Source organism: Chrysoperla carnea, chromosome 2, assembly GCF_905475395.1.
Source record: "Chrysoperla carnea chromosome 2, inChrCarn1.1, whole genome shotgun sequence".
In the NCBI taxonomy this organism is placed as follows: Eukaryota; Metazoa; Arthropoda; class Insecta; order Neuroptera; family Chrysopidae; genus Chrysoperla; species Chrysoperla carnea.
In genome coordinates, this window is record NC_058338.1 from 17,942,946 (window position 1) to 17,963,627 (window position 20,682).

The 20,682-nt window shown below is 28.4% G+C and overlaps 3 protein-coding genes across 3 annotated transcripts; 1 reads left to right on the forward strand and 2 right to left on the reverse strand.

The window, feature by feature from the left end:
* Positions 1 to 1,542: 1,542 nt before the first annotated feature.
* Positions 1,543 to 7,568, reverse strand: LOC123292514 (zinc finger CCCH domain-containing protein 14). The gene is made up of 8 exons (XM_044873228.1): positions 7,309 to 7,568; positions 7,189 to 7,231; positions 6,957 to 7,121; positions 4,922 to 5,634; positions 4,412 to 4,759; positions 3,684 to 4,000; positions 2,277 to 2,902; positions 1,543 to 1,826 (listed from the first exon to the last, which is right to left on the reverse strand). The coding sequence occupies exons 1-8, from the start codon at positions 7,342 to 7,344 to the stop codon at positions 1,543 to 1,545; spliced, it is 2,532 nt and encodes an 843-aa protein (XP_044729163.1). The 5' UTR covers positions 7,345 to 7,568.
* Positions 7,569 to 8,777: 1,209 nt separating this feature from the next.
* On the forward strand, positions 8,778 to 12,682 carry LOC123292515 (39S ribosomal protein L37, mitochondrial). Its single transcript, XM_044873229.1, has 6 exons — positions 8,778 to 8,894; positions 8,986 to 9,290; positions 9,363 to 9,743; positions 10,615 to 10,931; positions 11,566 to 11,726; positions 12,401 to 12,682. Exons 2-6 carry the CDS (start codon positions 9,097 to 9,099, stop codon positions 12,680 to 12,682), a joined length of 1,335 nt encoding a protein of 444 aa, XP_044729164.1. The 5' UTR covers positions 8,778 to 8,894; positions 8,986 to 9,096.
* Positions 12,683 to 15,247: 2,565 nt separating this feature from the next.
* On the reverse strand, positions 15,248 to 19,905 carry LOC123291403 (protein sel-1 homolog 1). The gene is made up of 5 exons (XM_044871677.1): positions 19,641 to 19,905; positions 17,740 to 18,725; positions 17,290 to 17,518; positions 16,038 to 16,723; positions 15,248 to 15,504 (listed from the first exon to the last, which is right to left on the reverse strand). Exons 1-5 carry the CDS (start codon positions 19,888 to 19,890, stop codon positions 15,310 to 15,312), a joined length of 2,346 nt encoding a protein of 781 aa, XP_044727612.1. The 5' UTR covers positions 19,891 to 19,905; the 3' UTR covers positions 15,248 to 15,309.
* Positions 19,906 to 20,682: the final 777 nt, after the last annotated feature.

A 20,682-nucleotide genomic window follows, 5' to 3' on the forward strand; every position in this document is an offset into this window, starting at 1 on the left:
TTCGGACTCAATTTCTCTAAATTATTTTATTTATTTTAATTAGTTTTATCACTTATTAAGTTTGTTCGTAATTTTTCGAAACTCTATATTTTATAATATATAATTGAAAGGCAAACAACATTTCAAAATAAGATCACTATACTACAACGAATTTTGAAACGATATTTTTTTTACAGAAGATATTATTGCATTTGTTTCGAGCTAATCAATAATGAGAACCATGTGAAATCAACGGTAAGATATGACGCAAACTACGACTTGTAGTATATTCTTCGCAAAAATTTCTACTTGTGTATAATTTTATTTCAAAGTTATACTAAAATTTATTTCCTAATATTAGAAATTGATGATTTTCTAAAACATAATGAAATCCTCCTTGTCGATGGATCTTTTTCAATGTCTCGAATCAAAAAGATATTTTAATTGCCCAATTTCGTTTTTTATACAAGATATAACAGCATACGACGTCGATGGGGACAAGCAGGAAGTGAAAGTAACATATTATTAATAATATACAATTGGCAAAAGTGTCAAATTCTTCCAACATTTTAAAATTTTAACGAGAGGACAAAAGAAACATCTGGAACGATCTGCTCAAAGTTGAGAGCAATTTTTTAAATATAATCAAATACAAAAATTAATTATGAATGTGATTACAATGAATTAGCTTATTGTAATTTTTTTTCTGACTGTGATAGTGTAAAAATAATGACGAGTAGCATATATTTTAGAGTCCAAATTTCAAAAGAATACTTACGATTAGATACTAATTCGTACTGATATTGACTAAAATGTAATAGAAATACGTATTTATAGTAAAAAAAATTAATTTAAACTTCTGGACGAATTTTAAGTTTTATTTAAGTATACAATGTGCCGCATTAATATAAATTACAAATGTTCAAAGTCTTCGGTCCACGAAATCTATTTTTCTCTCAAGGAGAAATTTTGACCGAATATTGATTTTAATAACCACTTAAATTTTATTTGCCCCTTCTCTTTCGCATTTTAATACAAATAGAAATTACATCATTACTAGTTTTTATTAATTGTGCTATCAAGTTACGAAGTAACCAGTAGACGGAGTAGGCAACTTCCTAGGGGCTCTGCATTGGCTTTGGGCCACGGGAAAAATTGTAAGAAGTTTGCCACAAGGTGGTGCCAATTTGATTTACATAAAGTAACAAGAAAGAGGGACAAAAGACAAATTTTATGAAGAGCCCCACTCAAGGGATAGGCCCCATGTTGATTTAGGATGGCAAAAAAAATAAATAAATAAATAAATCGTCTGATTTTCGTATTTCCTAGGGGCCCTATGAGTTAATCTGGCAATGTAGCTATCCCCCCAACGTCATAAACCATTTCACCCAATTTAATAATTAAAAAAAAACCGTTTGTAATGTTGTAATCTTATTTTCAAATAACTTAATAATATTATTATGTTTTAACAAATAAATATGATAAATATAAATTTTTATATAATTCTTTAAATAATATATTTGATTATATAACAAAGAATAGATGATTATATATTAATTACGATTATAATGTTGATTTCCATTTTAATTTATATTTATTAGAAATCATAGATGATGAACTAAAATTAATTATCCTACTAGAACTAGAACTAATAATGCTATGATCATAATTACACTCGTATTGATTTAAACAATATTGTCCATATCGACATGGTATTGGTAACGATGTTGGTTTCTTATGTATATATTTACATTGAACATTTGTACACTTTGGATAATATTTACATATTTTATTTGCCACTGGTATGGGTACTGTTACTGGAACTGGTACTGCAACCACTGTTGATGCTAAAAACATTTAACCGAATAATTTAATATTAAAATATGATCACTTAGTTATATTTTGATATGATTGTGATTGCCTTTGCTCAGTGTTAACAAACAAATTTTTAACTTAGGACTATTATCAGTTATTTTGGGCATTATTCTATATGTTTTAATCGCAAATTTAGAGTAATCAATCCTTCTCGTGAAGAATGAGATCCAAATGTATCTAAATTTCTTTGACGTGTGAATTTTTTGTAAAGTAAAATCTATTACTCTTTAAAATGTTGTGGAAAACTGATACAATTAAACGATGGAGAAGCTTAATCTATGTAATGAAAAATTGCACTAAACTTCAAACAGGTCTAATATTAAGTACTCATATCTTACCATGCCCAGTGCTAACAAATTTTACTCTCTTTTTCGTTTCTAACTCTCGCAGTTTGTATATCGATATGAAATACTTCCACTTACCTATAGATGGTGGTATTTGCGTTTGTATTGCACTCCTGTTTGTATGTTTATAAATACAATTAAGACTCGTACATTGTAAATTATATTTACATAATGGATGTAAATAATAACAATGCTGTCCATATTTACATAATGGAAACGTTTTACATCGTTGCTGACTTGTATTCACAACAACTGGTGGTAATGTTGCAGGTGGTTCATGCCTACCATCACAATGTCCATCTTTTAATTTACATCTAGGCCAATATTTACATTTATGTTCACGTTGTTCATCGTTTTTATTTTGTTTTTTTAATATGGTTGTTGCAGTACCAATTGCTGTTGTACTAACTGATGAGGAATTTGTTTTAGTGTTAAAATCACTTTCGTTGAATGTTATTGGTGATGGTGCTCTCTTCTTTTTCTTTTCTATTTTTTTATCATCTATATCATCATTACTAATTTTAACCCTTTTAATATATTCCTCTTCTTTTATATCATTATCGTTATCATTATCATTTGTTGTTGTTAGTAGTTTATCATTATCACTTTCTGCTTTTTTTATTTTTGTTTTTAATGATTTTTTAAATATTTTATTTTCATCAACACCATTTAATGTTACTATAAATCTTTGTTTTGGTTCTGATCTAAAAATTGATTACAAGTTTAATATATTAAAATATTTTTATTCAATAAAACAATTCATATACGCTTTATGTCGTAGAATTTGATAAAAAATGACCGCATGAACTTGATTTTAAAAAATTGAACGAAAAATAAAACAAAAAACAATACTAAACGATTATTTTGATGTCCAAAGTGTCCCTATCTTAACAATAAATCTTATATATTATAAACGAGTAATTTATCAACGATCTTGGAAATGGCACCAACGATTTTCATGAAAATGAGTATGCAGGGGTTTTTTAGGGCGAAAATGTTTAAGACTTTAGATAACTTCTAGTTTATTGGGATTTGACAAAAGGAGACATGACACCTGGTTGTCAAAGTAGAAACTAATTTCAAGTTACAGCTGTTAGTGTTGAGCATTGAAAAGTTTGGAGTTGATTACTTTTTGCAAGTTATAATTACAACAATAATAAATAATTGATAATAAAAATTAAATTATTTCGTCTGGAAAGTATTTACCTCAATTTAAAAGCACGAGAAAAGTAAAGTGTTGTGTGAAAAATTGCCAAAGTCGTACCAATACGAATACAGATCTGAGTTTTCATAATTTGACCCAACAACAAATTTCATTAATATTAATCATTCTCATATTGAAAAATTGCACAAAGAGTATGTATTGCTATGTTATTTTTAAAATTTGTCACTTTATGTCAGCCATGTTCTTTTAGCCCCGCCCATATGTCAGATATCAATACAAATTAGAGCTCTTAGAAATACTGAAATAAAAATTGTACTTACTTTTCATGTTGAACATGATCATTTGTAGTACTAGTAGGTAATATTAATTGTTCATCTTCTTCTGCCTCTTCTTCAACTTCTTCTTCTTCATCTTGAACATCTTTATTAATATGTTTATCATGATCATCCTCTTGTTTACTATGATCACTATTATTATCAGTAACATTCGATGTTGCTGTATTTACTTTAATAATGATATTTTGAATTAATTTTTTATTGGTATCCGTTTTAATATCTTTTTTATTTTTATTGTAATGTGATGTGTATAATTCTTTCTTCTTACTTTTATTTTCATTCGATGTATCATTTAATGTTCTCTGTTTTAATAAAAATTATAAAATTATTAATTTTAAAATGTTTCACAATCAATATAGTAGTTGACAGAGTATTAAGAGCAAGCACAGATCCAGAAAATTTGGTGAAGCGGGTATTAACAATTTTATATATATATCATGATTTATTTTAGGATCAGCGATATGTTTCTTCTGAGATATCGGCTTAAAATGATCTGTGATAACGCCCTTAATATACGATTTTGAATGATTTGTTAGAAATTCGCGTTTTTGCCATTTTCTCAAGAATGTACGAGCACCAAGGCAACTTTAAATAAAAAGCTTGATTTTTTTTATTGGACTGAGCTAAATCAATTCTGAAAATTTTAGGGGAGATGGAACAGAATGTTTTTTACATTAGTTTTGTTTCAGGTCTTACATAACCATCTTACATACCTTATTATTAATATTTTTTCTGTCACTTGATGTAATAATTGCTGTGCTAGTAGTTGTTGAATTCGTTGTAGGTTTATTATTATTATTATTATTAATATTACTAATATTAATAGATTTATGTGCATCAGCCATTGCTTTTAATAATAAATTACTATTTGGTTGTATTTTATTTTTTGTTAATTTTGAATTTCTAGGTGTTATTTTAATAACACTGGATATTGTTGTTGTTGTATCCGCATCTTTATCTACATCATCATCATCGGTGTGTTGTTCCCTTCTTCTTTTGTTGCTATTACTGGATATTGGTTTTACTATTGATGACATTATTCCAATACGTTCGTGGACATTCTAAAATTAATTTAAAAGTTAAATATTTAAAAAAAAAGTTTAAATATTGCAATTCTTATCGTGTATGAGCACCCTTAAATTTTTTGAGGAAAGATTAAATCAAAAAAAGAATACTACTAATTTTTAAACAGATTTTTCTCAGAGGTAAAATATTACACTTACAGATTTTCTTTTTAAATCTCTTTTAGAATTTATTTGACTAGAACTTGAGTGCATTTCTTTTGACTTTGAACTTCCATATAATAATTCATTTTCAATCTTCTTGATTTCCGATAACCGTATTTTCTTTTCACTGGATGATGATGCTACAGATGTTATTGGTTTATGTTGCTTCTTTTCACCTAAACGATCTAATATCGATACTTTCTTCTCACTTGTTTTATTCATTTTAAGTGATGATTGATGATGCTCTAATAAAGGTGGCGTTAAACATCCATCGTCCTTATCATCATCAAATTGTAATTCATCATCATGTGCAGCAATATTGATAAATTCATCATCATCAATTACATTTTTATCATTATCGTTTTTTTCTAATTCAGCTAATTTATTTTTTGCTTCTAATATTTTATTTTCTATTTCAGCTAATTCTAATTGATTGTTATCTGAAACGATTGTTTCTTTTTCGGGTTCTTGTTCTTTAGTTTTCAATGAGATTCGACGTTGACGTTCAACGATTGTCTTGGCTGATATTGGTAAATCGTCTGTTAAGGATGGCGTTGTTTTATTTTCTGTTTTTAATGTTTTAATTTTCACTTCATGTTTTGTTGAGTTTTTTAACTCGTCATCAATTAAACTCTCATTGGTTTTATTTTTTTTCGATTCAACGATTTTACGTTTTAAACGTGCCTCTTGCTTAGTTATTTTGGGAATATCTGTAAGATAAGATATTTTATGCAACTTAGTTAATTATTTGGCAAATACCCATTTTATTAGGGCTACCAACACAGGGAGTGTGAATTATGGGGATAACAGAGACGATTGTTCCAAATACTAAACTGTTCGTATTATTCGTAGATTATCATTTGTTCAAAAGTTGTAAAGGTTTACAGTTATCAAATTTTATAAGGATATCACTCTTTAACGCGAGTTACCAAAAAAAGACCGAACTGTGTTAAATTGATATGAATTAACACGGGTCGATCTTGCATTAGAAGAGATTTAACCCGTCAGCACTCGCAAAATGAGCATTTTGCTCACACTCGTTTTAAAACATAAATAATTTATTCTATTTTCATAATATTTAATCTATTTTTGAATTATGAATTTTTGAGATTTTTTCAACCTATCCACAGTAAAAAAATATAATTAATTTCAAATTAAAACACTCTCGCGGTGTCATAGTAATAAAAACAGCATCCTTTAAACATGGATAACTTATGCTAAAGGAATGCTTTATTTTATATTCGATGACGACTAAGAATGCTATTCTTAAACAAACTCCATTACTAAACAAACTACCTCTCCCTCCACCACAAATATACTATTTACTTTACCGTCTTTCTCACTTTCAAGAAGAATGCAGAAACGAACATTTTTCAATAGATCTGTTTGAATCATACTTGATATAAAATAAATTCTTTATTTTGAAAATCTGTTTCTTAGAAACAAAACATTGGAAGATCCTAATTCATGTCAATTTTTCAAATTTCGTCGAATATTATTGCTCCTAGTCTTTTAATATACCCTTTTTTGGATACGATTAGTGTTTACTACGTTTATATTAAAAAATATGTGGGAACAATATTTGAATTTAATTCTAAGATAAGAAAAAAGCACCTAAGTGCTGATGGATCTCGCGTTCTTTGGTATTTCCGTTTACCCCTTATGTTTAGCTTTGCGTGGTTACACAAATAAAACAGAGAAGTTAGTTTCAAAAGACTGAGTTCATTGATTTTTTAACTTTTTATTCTCAGCTGGGCATAATTCTGTGGCCTTTTTCAAAAACTAAAAAACAGCTTGTAGGATTGGAATGTGTTTTTGAGATAAAAATATTTCAACTTGCTCTCCGGACCTTCAGCTATCTTTGTATACATAAAACATGCCGATCTAAAGTTCCGTTTTGAAGTGAAAGAAGGCAAGGATAAACAAATAAATAAATCGACATTGTTTGTTTGGTTATGAGACTGTTGCTAGGTTCTTAGTCAGCTATCCCTTATTTGCTAATTAAAAATTAAGACATTAAAAAATCACATACCAATGCTACTGACAGTAACTTCATGTAATTTCTGTAAGACGTGGTGTAACCAATTCACAAAAATTTGTGTATTCGAGTCAAGAAACAATTGTAAATCTTCTAACATCATTTCCTTACTTCGATGATTTGCAACCATTACCATTATGTAATCTGGTAATTCATCATCTAAATTAAATCAATAATGAGTTAAAATAATTATATAAATAAAATTAAAATTCGTTGAAATACTGACCGACATAACAACCCAATTCAATTAATTTTGCTTTGATCGCCGACTAAAAAAAACGATTCGTTAGATTATTGAAAATATCGCATTTTTATTTAATTTAAATCGATTTAAGTATTTACTTACTCGCATTTTATGCCCAACTTCTGTTATTTTATCCATTTTTTATATTTATTAATGTTCTAATCAATCAAATGTCAAAACAATTTTATAATTAGTTCATTAATTAGATTTTAACGCACTTGAAATACATTAATATATTGTAAATGAATACTTTTCGATCATATAAATATTAATTTGTCCACTATTTTTATACTTTATTTTATTTGCAATATTTTGGATTTTATTGACAATATTTACTTAGCACTGCAACACCAAACACGCATACCATTACCTGCAAGGAGCAGGGTGAATTTAAAACTACGGTACCACTACGAAAATTCGAAAATAAATATTGAAGTAATTAGTTAGAAAATTATTGGGTTGGTAATTTCTAACGCCATTTTATTTCCAGTTTAGTCATAGAATGGTCATAGAGATGATGTATTATCTCTGAGTTTAGTTGAAGATGATTTCTGTAAAATGAATTATTTTGTACCAACAAATAAAATATTTAAATAAATATATTATTTTTTATTATTAGATGTATTCGAGGATGAGTGTTATCTATTCTTCATTTACGTCAACTGATAAATTGACGTACACTTAAAGTAGTTCGGCTGTTTGAGCAAGTATGATGAATGTTCACTAATTTTTGCGGTAAATGATCGTTCAGTCTTTTGATCACAATAAACCATAGAACATTATACAATTCTATGCAATTAACAACAGTTATTATTTTTATTTATAATTTAGATTTAAATTCAATGAATATAAAGTAGTTATCTAACTTGCCTATGTCATATGACAGCCGAACTACTTTAATTGACGCTAAAATTTCCGCGATATACGCAAAAATCAACATTGCGTGTACTTTGGCGTTAATTTGACAGTTGCTAGTTTTTCTACATGACTGTAGTGTACACACATCCAATACAATTTAAGTAAAATGATAATTTGAAAGAAGTTCAACATAGAACTAAAATACGCTTGCTTTTTATATGACAAAGGATAAATTATCTATCTCCTTCGTATCATAGAAAAATATATATAACGAACAAGTGCATCTACAGAAAGTTAACGCACAGTTTTTGAGGTGAACATTGCTATCAAACAATTCCCAAAGCTCAAAAAAACGATTTTCTTGTAAAAAAAAAAGTTGAGGTTCAATGAAAAAAAAAAAATAAATGGGAAAGTTATAGACTTGGACTCTATAGATCTCAAAAAACCCCTTATATTGACATCTGGTAGGTTAAGTTAGGTAACCTAACCTAATCTAACCTAATGCAAAAAAATTAAATGGGAAAGTTATAGATTTGAACTCTATAGATCTCAAAAACCCCCATCTTAAGTCCAATTTGGATGCGAAAATAGTCGTTTGTTTATAACTTTTTTTCGTTTTCAATTTATAGTTAGTATTTGGTTAATTTACGATTAATAGGTTCACAAAACTTCAATTTTTTGTCTTTTAATACGATTTCAAATGATTTCAAACTTAGGAGTTGGGAATTTGGAATCGCTCGGCAAAGCGGGCGGTAACAGCTAGTTTTTAAATGAAAATGATATAACTAAGCAATTATTGAAAAGTAAGAAAATAATTACTAAAAGAAGAAGTATGTTTATAAATTTAATAATTTTTAAATTCTTTTTATTTTGTTTATTAAAATATATTTACATAATAAATATATTTTTATTTAAGGTTAGGTGCAACTAGTATCATACATGATACATTTGAAGTCGATTAAAAATTACGGTAACAGTAAAATTAAAGTTGAAGTAAATAATACTAAAAATTTTAACGATACGTAATTAAAAATGAGATTGAATGTAGTATTATATCGGCAACATATTGGTCGAATGTTTAAGAAACATTGGATTATCCAAGGAAAACGTACACCAATTGATACAACACAAGATATTCAAAATGAACTATTAAAAATTAGAAATGATATCAAAATCGAAGATCCAAAACAATTATTTGAAACAGAAGATAAAGAACAATTGTTAAAGTAAGCTTGATATAGTTATTTTAATTAAATTCATACATGATGTGTTAATTACGTGCATTAAATCATTTTTAGAGTGAGTACAGTAGATTTCAAAGAAATCAATAAAAAATCAGTTTATTATTACGATACTTCAAATAATTTGAAAAAACAAGATCGTATTTGTCATGTTTTTAATGATTCGAATGTACTAGTTGGTGGAGTTGAACAAGCAAAAGTTTTATTAAATACATTACAGTTGGATACCACTGATCAGAATGTATTAGATAAATTATTATCTAATAAACAAGAGAAATTTAATATTAGTAAACAATTATTATATAAACAAGTAGAAGATGCAATTAAATCGTCACATTTATATGACAGTGAACAAGTTAAGTTACCTGTAAAGAAGGATCCATCAAGACCTGCATGGAATTTCCCTAGAGAATATGGTATTAGTTATCAACGTAAAATGTAAGTTAATTTTAACACTATCCAGTCAAATTACACTTTGAAGGTTACAAAAATTCCCATAGAGCTTAAAATTGGTATGAATGTTCTGGATACTATTATAAATGAATTGTGAAAAGTCCCCATCAATCCCTCTTGTGCAATAAATTTTATTGAGGAGGGAAGTTTGCAAAAATAAGTTTTTCGCGTTTTTCAGCAAAACGGTGAGTTTGACAGCAAAAATTGTAGTCCATTAAATTTGCTACAAAATGTGTCTCTGCACCTTTTTTCATAAGTGCTGCCATTTTCGTGATATAGCGATTCAAAGAATTAAAAAAATTATTTTATTTGTAATATGCACGTTTATATACATTTTTGAACTGTTATACGAGTAAAAATATGAGTCCCTATATCTTATACATACAAATTTTAAAATTTTTAGAATATAAATCAACGTAAAGAACTCCGTCCCTATTTTTATTTAGTAGCATGGCCTGAGTAACATCTGTCTTCCATTCAATTGTCAGCGTGGTGATGCTCGTATACCTGCCTCGTTCCAAAGGTTTCTTACTCCTCAAAATACTGTTAGTCTTAAGTATTGAAAGAGGTGGTGAATTTTCGGAGTACCTGAAAGACCAGACATCTGTAAAAATTCATGTGCAGTGTTGAAAAAATTATACTCGAAAGAGTAGCATTGGTGCTGTGAAAAGACAGCGCCAAGAAGAAGAAGCTGGTTCATCAAAAATAAGTCCTCATATTTTTACTCGTATAACGGTTCAAAAATGTATTACGAAAAAATAATTTGTTCAATTCTTTGAATCGCTATATCACGAAAATGGCAATAATTGATGTTCAATTGAGGGCCCTCTTACTATCTAATTTAAATTGTTTTTAGAGAACTATTAACAACAAAATTATTAAAAATCTGTGAAACATTTAGTGAAAATAAAAATAAATACTTATTAAATAATGGTACAATATTAACATCATTTGAAAAAGATTCACTTTTATATCAATTAGATGTTAATATTGATAAATTATTAACATCGAATCAACGATTATCACCACTAATATCTGACTATCAACAATATGTTTTAAATAATCAAACTCAAAAAGATCAAAAACAAGCTAATAATAATTCAATATACCCATTAAAATGTAATATTTCAATACCAACAACATTTTATTATGATTCTAATCGTAATATATATCGTAAGTATTGGTCTGTTTATTTATTATATAGGTCAGGGTGGCGATCGACTAAAAAACCTGAAAATTTCAAGTAAATTTAATCTCAATCAGGAAAAATTATTAAAAAATTTTCTGATTGTGTTATAGACGTGTTATTAGCCTTAAAATCACATACATACTATCATGAAATAGTTGAATAATTACATGCGAAACGGATCACAGTTTACGACTAATCAATGGCTAAGTTAGCCTAAAAATTAAATAGGAATGTTATAGATCTCTAAAAACCGATTGACGTCTGGTCCGATTTAAAGCGTAGGTGCCGAGAAAACTTGAAAAAATGAGCGAAAATAGTCGTTTTTAAATTTGTTTATAACTTTTTTTTTCTTCTTCGATTTTAAAGTTGATATTTTGTGAAGTTATGAGTAATAGGTTCACAAACCTTCAGTTTGCAGAAACCCTTGATTTTAATGATATTATAGTCGTTGTTTTACGAAAGATAACAATTGCAATTTGTTTTCTGATAGCAATTTGTCAAATTTAACATTGGACCTCCGTAGATTAATTGAATTGTAAGAACATTTTAATCGCCACCCTGATTATTATCTACAAATAACGTTATTATTATATTTAAGTAATTAATATTATTTTTTAGCAATAAATAATGCCAATTATATTCCACATACGTTATTTGTGTCGTATAATAAATGTAATGTACATAATTTATATGAAACGGAAGTTACTGATGAACAAATCACAAGTCGAACGTTAATGAAATTATATGCTACTGTTTCGGCATATGTGCAACAATTTAATGTAAGTATTTATCATATGTATGTATCAAAACCATTATCACAAAGGCTGAAATTAATTCTTTATCCAAAAACAATTTAAAACAATCATTGATTGACTAAAAACAAGCCGCAATTATAATAAAGGTGTTTGTCTCACTACAATATTGTAAAAATTTTTGGACTATATGCACGATAAGAATATTTATACATGCTTGTTGTGAAATAATGTGTTATTTTTACCTCTTATGTACCACTCAAGTGTTACTCATACAATATATAGTGTACGAAATGTTTAAAATTTTGTTAATATAGTTATCTCTCTTCAATATTCTAACTATAGTCGTTTCTCGACAGTTTATCAACAATAAAGCGGTCAATAATTTTTTTTTTTTAAACTCAGACCAAATACATCAATGTTCAGTTAGTTTTAAAACACAACCTCTTCTATGCTCTGCATGTTAATTATTCGAACTTGAATTAAGTATATCTAGAATTAGAGACAGTCATCGACTTTAAATTTTTATGGTAATTGTATTATAATATCCTTAAAAAGAAAAAAATTTAAAATTTTCGAACACTCTGCCTATAGCAAGAAAACAACCTTAATAAGAGGGATAAGTGCCGCAACTGACTTTCTAGGTCTGTCCTCGACACAATAATTTAAAAAATTAATAATGACTTTTCTATTTTAAATAGCTAATAAATAAAACAACAGAAGATATATCCGAACCAATAACAATACAAAGTGTCACAAGTGATGGTCAATTTTATGAATTTGGTATTTTACAAGTGAACACAATTAATTTAGAAAATAATATTCAAAATATATGGTGGACATCAGATAAAATTAATTTATTTGATCAATGCCAATATTTAAATGGTAGACCAACATGTACCAGCAAAGCTGAAAGCCATCATGGTCATCATTTTAATACACAGGTTATTGATTATTTATTCGCATTCTATAATCACCATTAATAAAGTATTTATTTGTTTTGTATAAATAATTGTAATTTTTTTTAAAATTAATTAAATAAATTAGTCATATTTATACATTTTTTCATTAATTAGCTGAATATCGGGGATTATCGATATTTGGGTGCCAATACTCACTGATTTCCTTGTTGGAATATGTTCACGGGTGTCTTCCGAATGTTAATTCGGGGTTGGGAGGGAAGATTCAGCCACCATTTTTTCGAAAAAGACGTTTTATCAAATATCTCGTGAATCGTGCGTCGTACGATAAAAATAGAATAGATCCTTTTCGTAGATTATGATATTTTCTTTAACTTTTATTTAATATTTTTTTCTGTATAATGTATAGGTTTTTATTTACAGCGCTGCAAACTTTTTAATTTATAGTTAACGGCTGATACATTAAAAATGGTAAATTTTTGCCATTGTTTTGTTGACTAATCATATGGTGATACTAGAATACGCCTCAAATTTTTCGAATTTCTAAGCCATGGGTGAAACGATATCGAAATAAAATAAATTTGATAAATTAAATTAGTGAATATAATAAAGTCAGTGATATTTGATACAAATATTAAATAATGAACTAGTTTACACAATATGATTGCACGTATATTGTGATCTAGTTGATTTTCTACGACACAAACAATAATAGAAGATCAGCAATAGATTAATGTTACGATAAATAAAATAATGTGAACATTTTTTAAACAATACTCTCAACAAATTTGATATAAATATATAAATTGCTTCTGCATTATGACTTATGTAATTCCAAATATTTTTATTTTTTGTATTCTTTTTATTCCATACCTAAAAAGTATAAACATAAAATATTAACCATGTGCCAGTATACTCACGGCGACAAATTTAATATCGATTCCAGTACGGCAAATTTTGAAAATTTATTATCATCTGTATCGATGTACCAAACTCAATGATTGTTATAAAAAATGAGGTACCCTCTGATAGTTGATGCTGTTTACATATTTATAAATTTTATTTGTTAACGAATTTGATAATCTTTTTATAATTTTATTATGGAATTCATGTTTTTGTCCATAATCTTCATAATCCTGACTGACCTCTTCATCAATATTAATATTAATATGCTGATCTTCGTTAATTAATTGATTATTATCGTTACAACTAAGATCACTGAATACATTTTTAAAATAACCATTCAGAAAAGTAAAATAAAATATGAATGATATGAATATAGTTTTCAATATTAGCACAACAAACCAATTATTTATAAATAAATTATTAATTAATTTTTTTAATTCATTATTCAATGTATTTGTACTTCTGCATCTGTTTGTTGGTATTTTATATTCATCGTCATAATTATTATTCTTTATAAATTGTTTATTTTTTAATTTTGAATTTTTTTTATAAAGTTTCTTAATATTTATTCTTTTATATTTATTATTTTTTAATTTTTTTTTATTATATTTATAATTTTTATTATTATTCATTTCATATAATTACAAAACCAATGTGTGTTATAAAACGATGAATAGATTTATCTAAAAAAAATTCCTAAAAACTATAGCTATATTTTCTTATAAAAAGAGGCGCACAGTGCGTTTTGGAAACCTGATTTTCCCAACAAACATTTTCGTTTGGTGTTGGAAATAAAGGTGGAAATTAAGCAGATGGAAATCAGCTTTCCTAAATAACTCGACTGTACATTGGCAACTCATTTTATCAAGCATAGATTGCAAGTAGAAAAAAATTTCAAATCATAATTAACTAATAATGCAAAATTTCCCAGCTTATTAAACAAATATCAATGCAGGGTGAGGTATAAAACACGGCTATTGGAAAAGAGAAAGATGTGGGATTTATTGCAATACATTATGAATTGAACCCGAACCAACCTTTTATTTCAGTTATTAAAACGGAGATTTCATCGGCGTGGAAGTTGACGTAAAACGTTGTTTTTACGTCCACATGACAACTTCATTATGATTATTATAGTTGGGAAAATAATGCTTTGAGTTAAGGAGTATATGGCAACAAACCACTAACCCTTCATTCATTCTCTAAGGACAGAGTACTACCAAAAAAAAAAAATAAAAAATAAAAAAATAGCTATTATGCCCCACCCAGTATAAATTGCAGTCAGTGACCATTTTTAGTGGATTATTGTGGCAATACTTACATTTCAAACATTAAACCTTTTATAACATTTTTAGTTCAAAATTTTTTCTTAATAATTGTTATTCCTAAAATACTTTTAAAATTTTGAATTAACAAAAATTAAATACTTTAGCCAAATGTTCACATACTTATAATTATTTCGAATAATAAATTTCTAAAAATAAACATGTATGGGAATACCATGGTAATTGAAAGTAGCGTAAGGAATGTTTATAGACGAAGAGTCAGAAAACTTTTCAAAAACAAGATTATCTTCAGAGTTAAATCTTAGAAACTCAAAATACAGTATTACTTTAATTTTCATCGACCGTGAGCAGCAGTGTCTCAGAAGTCCCTGGAGTCTTTCGTCACCTTTTCTAGAATTTAGAATTAATTTATGTCACAGTAATAAATAAGACGAAATAGTAAAACAAAAAAATTATATTTAATAAGAATGAAATAAATATTACATGACTTGTTTACTGTTACAATACACCTTGTTGTATGTTATTTTGTTGTTGCTGTTGTACATTTTGTTGTTGTTGCTGTAACAATGGTTGAGGCTGCGGTCGTCGGTAGTACACTATCATACCCAATATTGCTGATAATAATGTTATTAAGTAAATATCCCAATCGGAACCTAACGTTTCATTTAAATTTAATAGTATTGCCATTGGACTCTATAAAAAAAAGTTTTTGAAAATCATTAAACAATTTTTAGATTCAGTATTCTTAGGGTCTCCTTTCTAACATATCCTTTATACATGTTGTCATACTATCATATAAATTCATTATACATATTAGTCGAAAGCGTTTGACAAATATTTCCTTCAAATATGAAAGGCGTTTGACAAAGTTTCATAATTTTTTTTGATAAATTTCTTTAAGTTGAAACGAGTGATATATAGTGTGTCCCCGGATAGAGGTAACTATACTTGTAAATTTTCTTATTTTGCATTTTAAGAAAAAAAGTCATTCTTTATAAGAAGTTTTGCTTATTCTGAAAATTACGTAGGTATATTTAAAACTTCTTAATAATGTACAGGGTAGCCAAAAATTTGGTATCACTATTTTTTTTTTTGGTAAACTACCCTTCCTTTTTAAGTTAACGACTCTCATAAAAAATAATACATTTGTAATAAAATATATCACTGTCTCTTTCTCGTGGAAATTAGAAAAAGTGCATCAATTAATTTAAAATATGATAACTTACATCTTGTACTGATTGTAAACTAAACATCAATTGTAATTTTAATAATGCTAATGCAACAGGAACTTTAGCTTCATGGCTTGTTTCAGCGGCAGAATCATATAAACGTTTAGCTAAATGCATATCTTTTGTCATTCCTAAACCTTGTTCATGCATATAACCTAAATTAAACATTGCTTGAGCATTATGTTGTTGTTCAGAAGCTAGACGATAATGTTGAGCAGCGGCTTCATAATCAACTGGTGTCCCCAAACCATAATAATGATAATCACCCAATTTAACTTGAGCAGGTGAATAACCTTGAGCAGCTGCTCGTCCCCAATATAATAATGCACGTATTAATGCTTCATCATTTGATAACATTGGAACTTCATTACGATCTAACATAAATGCTGTGTTGCTTTGTGCTACTTCATATCCTAGCTCCGCTAATAATGCATATTGAATGTATGCTTCATTAAAACGACCATCTCTGTAATCAGCATGTGCTTGCATTAATAATTCACTCCATCGACCGCGTTCACCAACATTTTTAAATAATTCGACTGCGGTTGGACATGATCGCATCATTCCACTGCCTGCAGCATGCATCTGTCCTAAATTATAAAAAGCTAACACATGTCCTGATTGTGATGCTAGACTAAAATATTTATTTGCTAATTTATAATCACGACGAACACCAATACCATCTAGAAATAAACAAAATTATTAATAAAATATGAAAAAAGGATAAGAAAAAAGGCAACAGTCGAGTCCTAACACCCATCATTAAGAGGCAGAAATGTTTTCTGCTAATCGATTATATTATAAGCAAATAAGGTTGTAAGACAAGACATCGAATTGAAATCAGAAGTGACACAGAACTATCCTCAATGAGTCCTCCTAACAGTTCATTGACTTCTTAAAAAAGAAGGATCCTAGGATATTTCCAAGTAAGTAATTCATATAGTGGGAACAATTAATAAATTTATTTAGTTGTGGCTATGGAAAACTTAATCTGGCGCCTGACTTCCGCAAAATAAGCAAGGTAGATCTGGACTTAAACATTTTTATTTAAAAAAAAAACCACGAAGCATCATATTATAGAATCGCATGCTCAGGCGTAAAGAGATTTGACTTTGCTATTCAGTGCCAGACAATTCAGTTCTTCGAAAACTCAGAAGTATCCTAACACATCTAGGAACATTCATGCACAAGATAATTACTTTCTTACAAATACAATAAATATTTTTTTTTTTGTCGATTAAATACTTACTAAAATACATATTCCCCAATTGTAACTGGCCATCAACCCAACCTTGATCAGCAGCTAATGTAAAATATTTTAAAGCTTTTGGATAATCTTTATCAACACCACGTCCATATAAATACATTAATCCAAGACCACTTTGTCCAACTGGATTCCCTAATTCACTTGCTTTTCGGAAATATTTCAAGGCTGTTTCATTATCTTGTTTCACTTCATCGCTTCCATCCAAGTATATCTAAAATTGCATAATTTTATTTTATAAACTTTTATAAATTTACTACAAAAATAAATACATTTGGGGTTTGAAAAGCTTGCGGTTATGTTTTAAAATCATAAAAGTTTGTATCTCTGTTTAATTTCCATTGTTAAAAGAACGAAGGAATTCCCTTAACCCTTAAATTCTGATCTTATTTATAAATTATTTAAAAATATTAAATTTGTAAAAATCATACTAACCTTACCTAAGTATGCCATAGCAACAGCATTACCTGCATTAGCAGCTTGCGTAAAATAATGTAATGCTTTTTGGTAATCTAAATCGACACCACGCCCACCTTGATAATGTAATTGACCCAGGGCTACTTGTGCTTGAATATCACCTTTTTCAGCCAACAGTTGATAATATTCAATTAAATCGTTATCAACTACTCCCGATGTGTAACCATTCTCTAATTCATCAAGTAAGCGTACTCGTTGTATGGCTGCACCTCCCGAAAATGATATTGATTGTCCGACTCTATTTGCAACTTTACGATAAAAATCTAATGCTTTTTCACATTTCGATGTCACTGTTACACCAGACCAATAACGATAACCAATTGCCATTTGTGCCCAAACATCACCGCCAATAGCAGCTAGTGTATAATGTACTAATGCTTTTGCTTGGCTAACATTCACTAAAATCCCAGTGGCGTATAAAAATCCCATTCCCATATGTCCACCAGAATGTCCTTCATCTGCTAGAGAAGTAAACATCTCTTTGGCTAGTTGAAGATTTTGATCTAATGGATTTCCAAACAAATGTGCCCATGCTATAGCGGCTCGCGCATCTTTATGCCCACGAACACTTGCTTCGGATAATAAAGCATATGCAGCTACTTTGTCTGATTTTGTTTTATTTAAGATTGACATTCCTTTGTCGTATATTTGTTGAATTTCTTTTTCTTCGGCTGTTAATACCACTGGCGGTGTTTGATCACTTTCGTCCCCATTATCATTTAATAACAATGATGCGGTATCTGAATCAATTGCATCAGCATCTAAAGAATCTGATATATCAGTTAAATCTTTATCCAGGTCGTCGTCGCTTAAATGATATTGAAGACCACTCATTTCTTGTACCATTCGTGTTAACCAGGCACCATCTTTTAATAAGGCAACATTCTCTGCATCTTTCGAATTTGAATCAATGGAATTATCTTCATTCTTCTCTGAAGAATCACCTAAATGTTATTTACATAACATTATGATATTATAACAGTAGGTAACAAATGTCGAGCGATTTTAAGAATGCCGATAGTATTACTACTCGATTGCGGAATTACGATTTCTCTGACTATTGGATTTACGATTGCTGATGCAATTTAATGACAAAATCGTATCTAATTCACTAGCTGACCTGGCGAACTTCGTACCACCTAACAGTCAATGAATGTCGTGTTCGCTGTTTAAAATCAATATCTTCCTCGTTTTTCAAATAAAAAGGTCAAAGACAGCGACAGATGTAATATGTATTCGAATAACTATATTTCAGTCACCACAAACAAAAATTCAGTTCCACAAAGATAAAGTGGATCCTAATAGATAGAAGTATATCAGTCAGTACATGTAGTCGAAACTGAGTAAACGAGAAAACTATGAGTTAGGTTAATTACCAGATACCAAAAGTTATCCTTGAAAACCTTTAAAGGAATGCTTTTTCACACCTGGGCTCATATAACGAGAAAAAATAAAAAGCCTTAATAAATTCCCGGTATCTTGAACTATCACTAAAGTTTTATTTTCCCAAATAAAGAGCAGGGAAGTTAACTAGTGCTTGCAAAGTATCGGGTGAATATATTAGCCATATGGAATTTGTTCATTGCTTGTTTTTGTTTGTGTATATTAAGGCAGTTATATAACGCCAATGTTCTCCTAGGTGACTTGACTTAATTCCTTTAATCCCTAGGGGATCTCCAGCGAACACGATTGCTGGCCAGACTATTGACTTCACTCCAGGTTTTGCCTTCCAGAACCGTAAGCGTAACCGTAGAAAAAGAAGCAGAACTGGAAGGTTCTCCCAGGTAGCATAAGTTTAATCCAAGTTCGATTGTATTATTGATCTAAATATTCTAAATGATAGATTAATGATTTATTACCTTTTCGTTTCTCCTGTTCTTTAGTTAAATCTGGTGCAGACATAACTTTTAAAACAATAAACTCTTCATCAGTTAACTGATCACGACGTGTCGACGATGAAGATGATGTTGATTCATCATCTTCGTCAACATCTTGTTGTTTTTTATTATTTCTAGTTTTCGGTGGGCCTAAAATATGATGTTCTTGACACAAAACAATATTTAAACATACAATTAATAATAAAATTAAAATTATATTAAACTTTTTCATTTTTTTAAACGTTTTTAACTATCAGTTTACGTATTTATTTCATTTTTATATAAAATTTCCATTTAATGGTTATGTTGACACTTGGATATCAGTTGGCTAGACTATTCTTTTTCTTTTTGATAACATTCGTCATAGAAAAATGGTATTTGTTATATTTTATCTTTCTTCTATAAATTGACTACTCATAAGACATATACGTGTTCAATTTGTACTGAAAACACTTCAATAGTTCAATTGTACTTTTTATAACGTCATAAATTTTATCATTATTATTATTTATTTCAAATTCAAAGTATTGTTCACGGTTACAATTTTTAAATTTAATTTTTGATCATATATTTTCATTGAATGCAAATCAAAATGCAAAAGTGATCCAATATAAACCAAAAATGGCAATTTTGAATAAAATATTTTTATTCAAATCATTTTTAGATATTATGAAATGCAATAAAATATATTATTTTTAAATCGATTATCAAAATAAAGCCAAAATTTTAACAATGTAAAAATTTTACATTCCTTATTGTCGTACTATATAAACAGTGTCGTATTCAGATTATTTAGTGCTCGACACTCAACAGTGGTGTATGGCAAAAATTTTTAGAGTTATTTACGATACTAGTCAGATAACAGCATTATTAACGTAGGCGTGCGAACATTAACGTAGCACACGTATATCGTACAAAACTTTATCTACTATAATTATTATTTAAAATTTGTTTTGGCTTATTGAAAAGAATGGAACAATAAAAAAGTTACTTTAGTTCTTAGTTTACATTTTGATAGTAAGTT

What these genes read in the sequence shown, in the direction of transcription:
- LOC123292514 (XM_044873228.1), bottom strand. Translation starts at nt 7,344, where the DNA reads ATGGATAAAATAACAGAAGTTGGGCATAAAATGCGA. An exon ending in TGAATTGGGTTGTTATGTCG is followed by an intron (nt 7,122 to 7,188) that starts GTCAGTATTTCA and finishes GATTTAATTTAG; the next exon opens with ATGATGAATTACCAGATTAC. An exon ending in GATCATGTTCAACATGAAAA is followed by an intron (nt 2,903 to 3,683) that starts GTAAGTACAATT and finishes ATCAATTTTTAG; the next exon opens with ATCAGAACCAAAACAAAGAT.
- LOC123292515 (XM_044873229.1), top strand. Translation starts at nt 9,097, where the DNA reads ATGAGATTGAATGTAGTATTATATCGGCAACATATTGGTCGAATGTTT. An exon ending in GATAAAGAACAATTGTTAAA is followed by an intron (nt 9,291 to 9,362) that starts GTAAGCTTGATA and finishes AATCATTTTTAG; the next exon opens with AGTGAGTACAGTAGATTTCA. An exon ending in TTCTAATCGTAATATATATC is followed by an intron (nt 10,932 to 11,565) that starts GTAAGTATTGGT and finishes ATTATTTTTTAG; the next exon opens with CAATAAATAATGCCAATTAT.
- LOC123291403 (XM_044871677.1), bottom strand. Translation starts at nt 19,890, where the DNA reads ATGAAAAAGTTTAATATAATTTTAATTTTATTATTAATTGTATGTTTA. An exon ending in AGAACAGGAGAAACGAAAAG is followed by an intron (nt 18,726 to 19,640) that starts GTAATAAATCAT and finishes AATAACATTTAG; the next exon opens with GTGATTCTTCAGAGAAGAAT. An exon ending in GTTTACAATCAGTACAAGAT is followed by an intron (nt 15,505 to 16,037) that starts GTAAGTTATCAT and finishes TTTTTTTTATAG; the next exon opens with AGTCCAATGGCAATACTATT.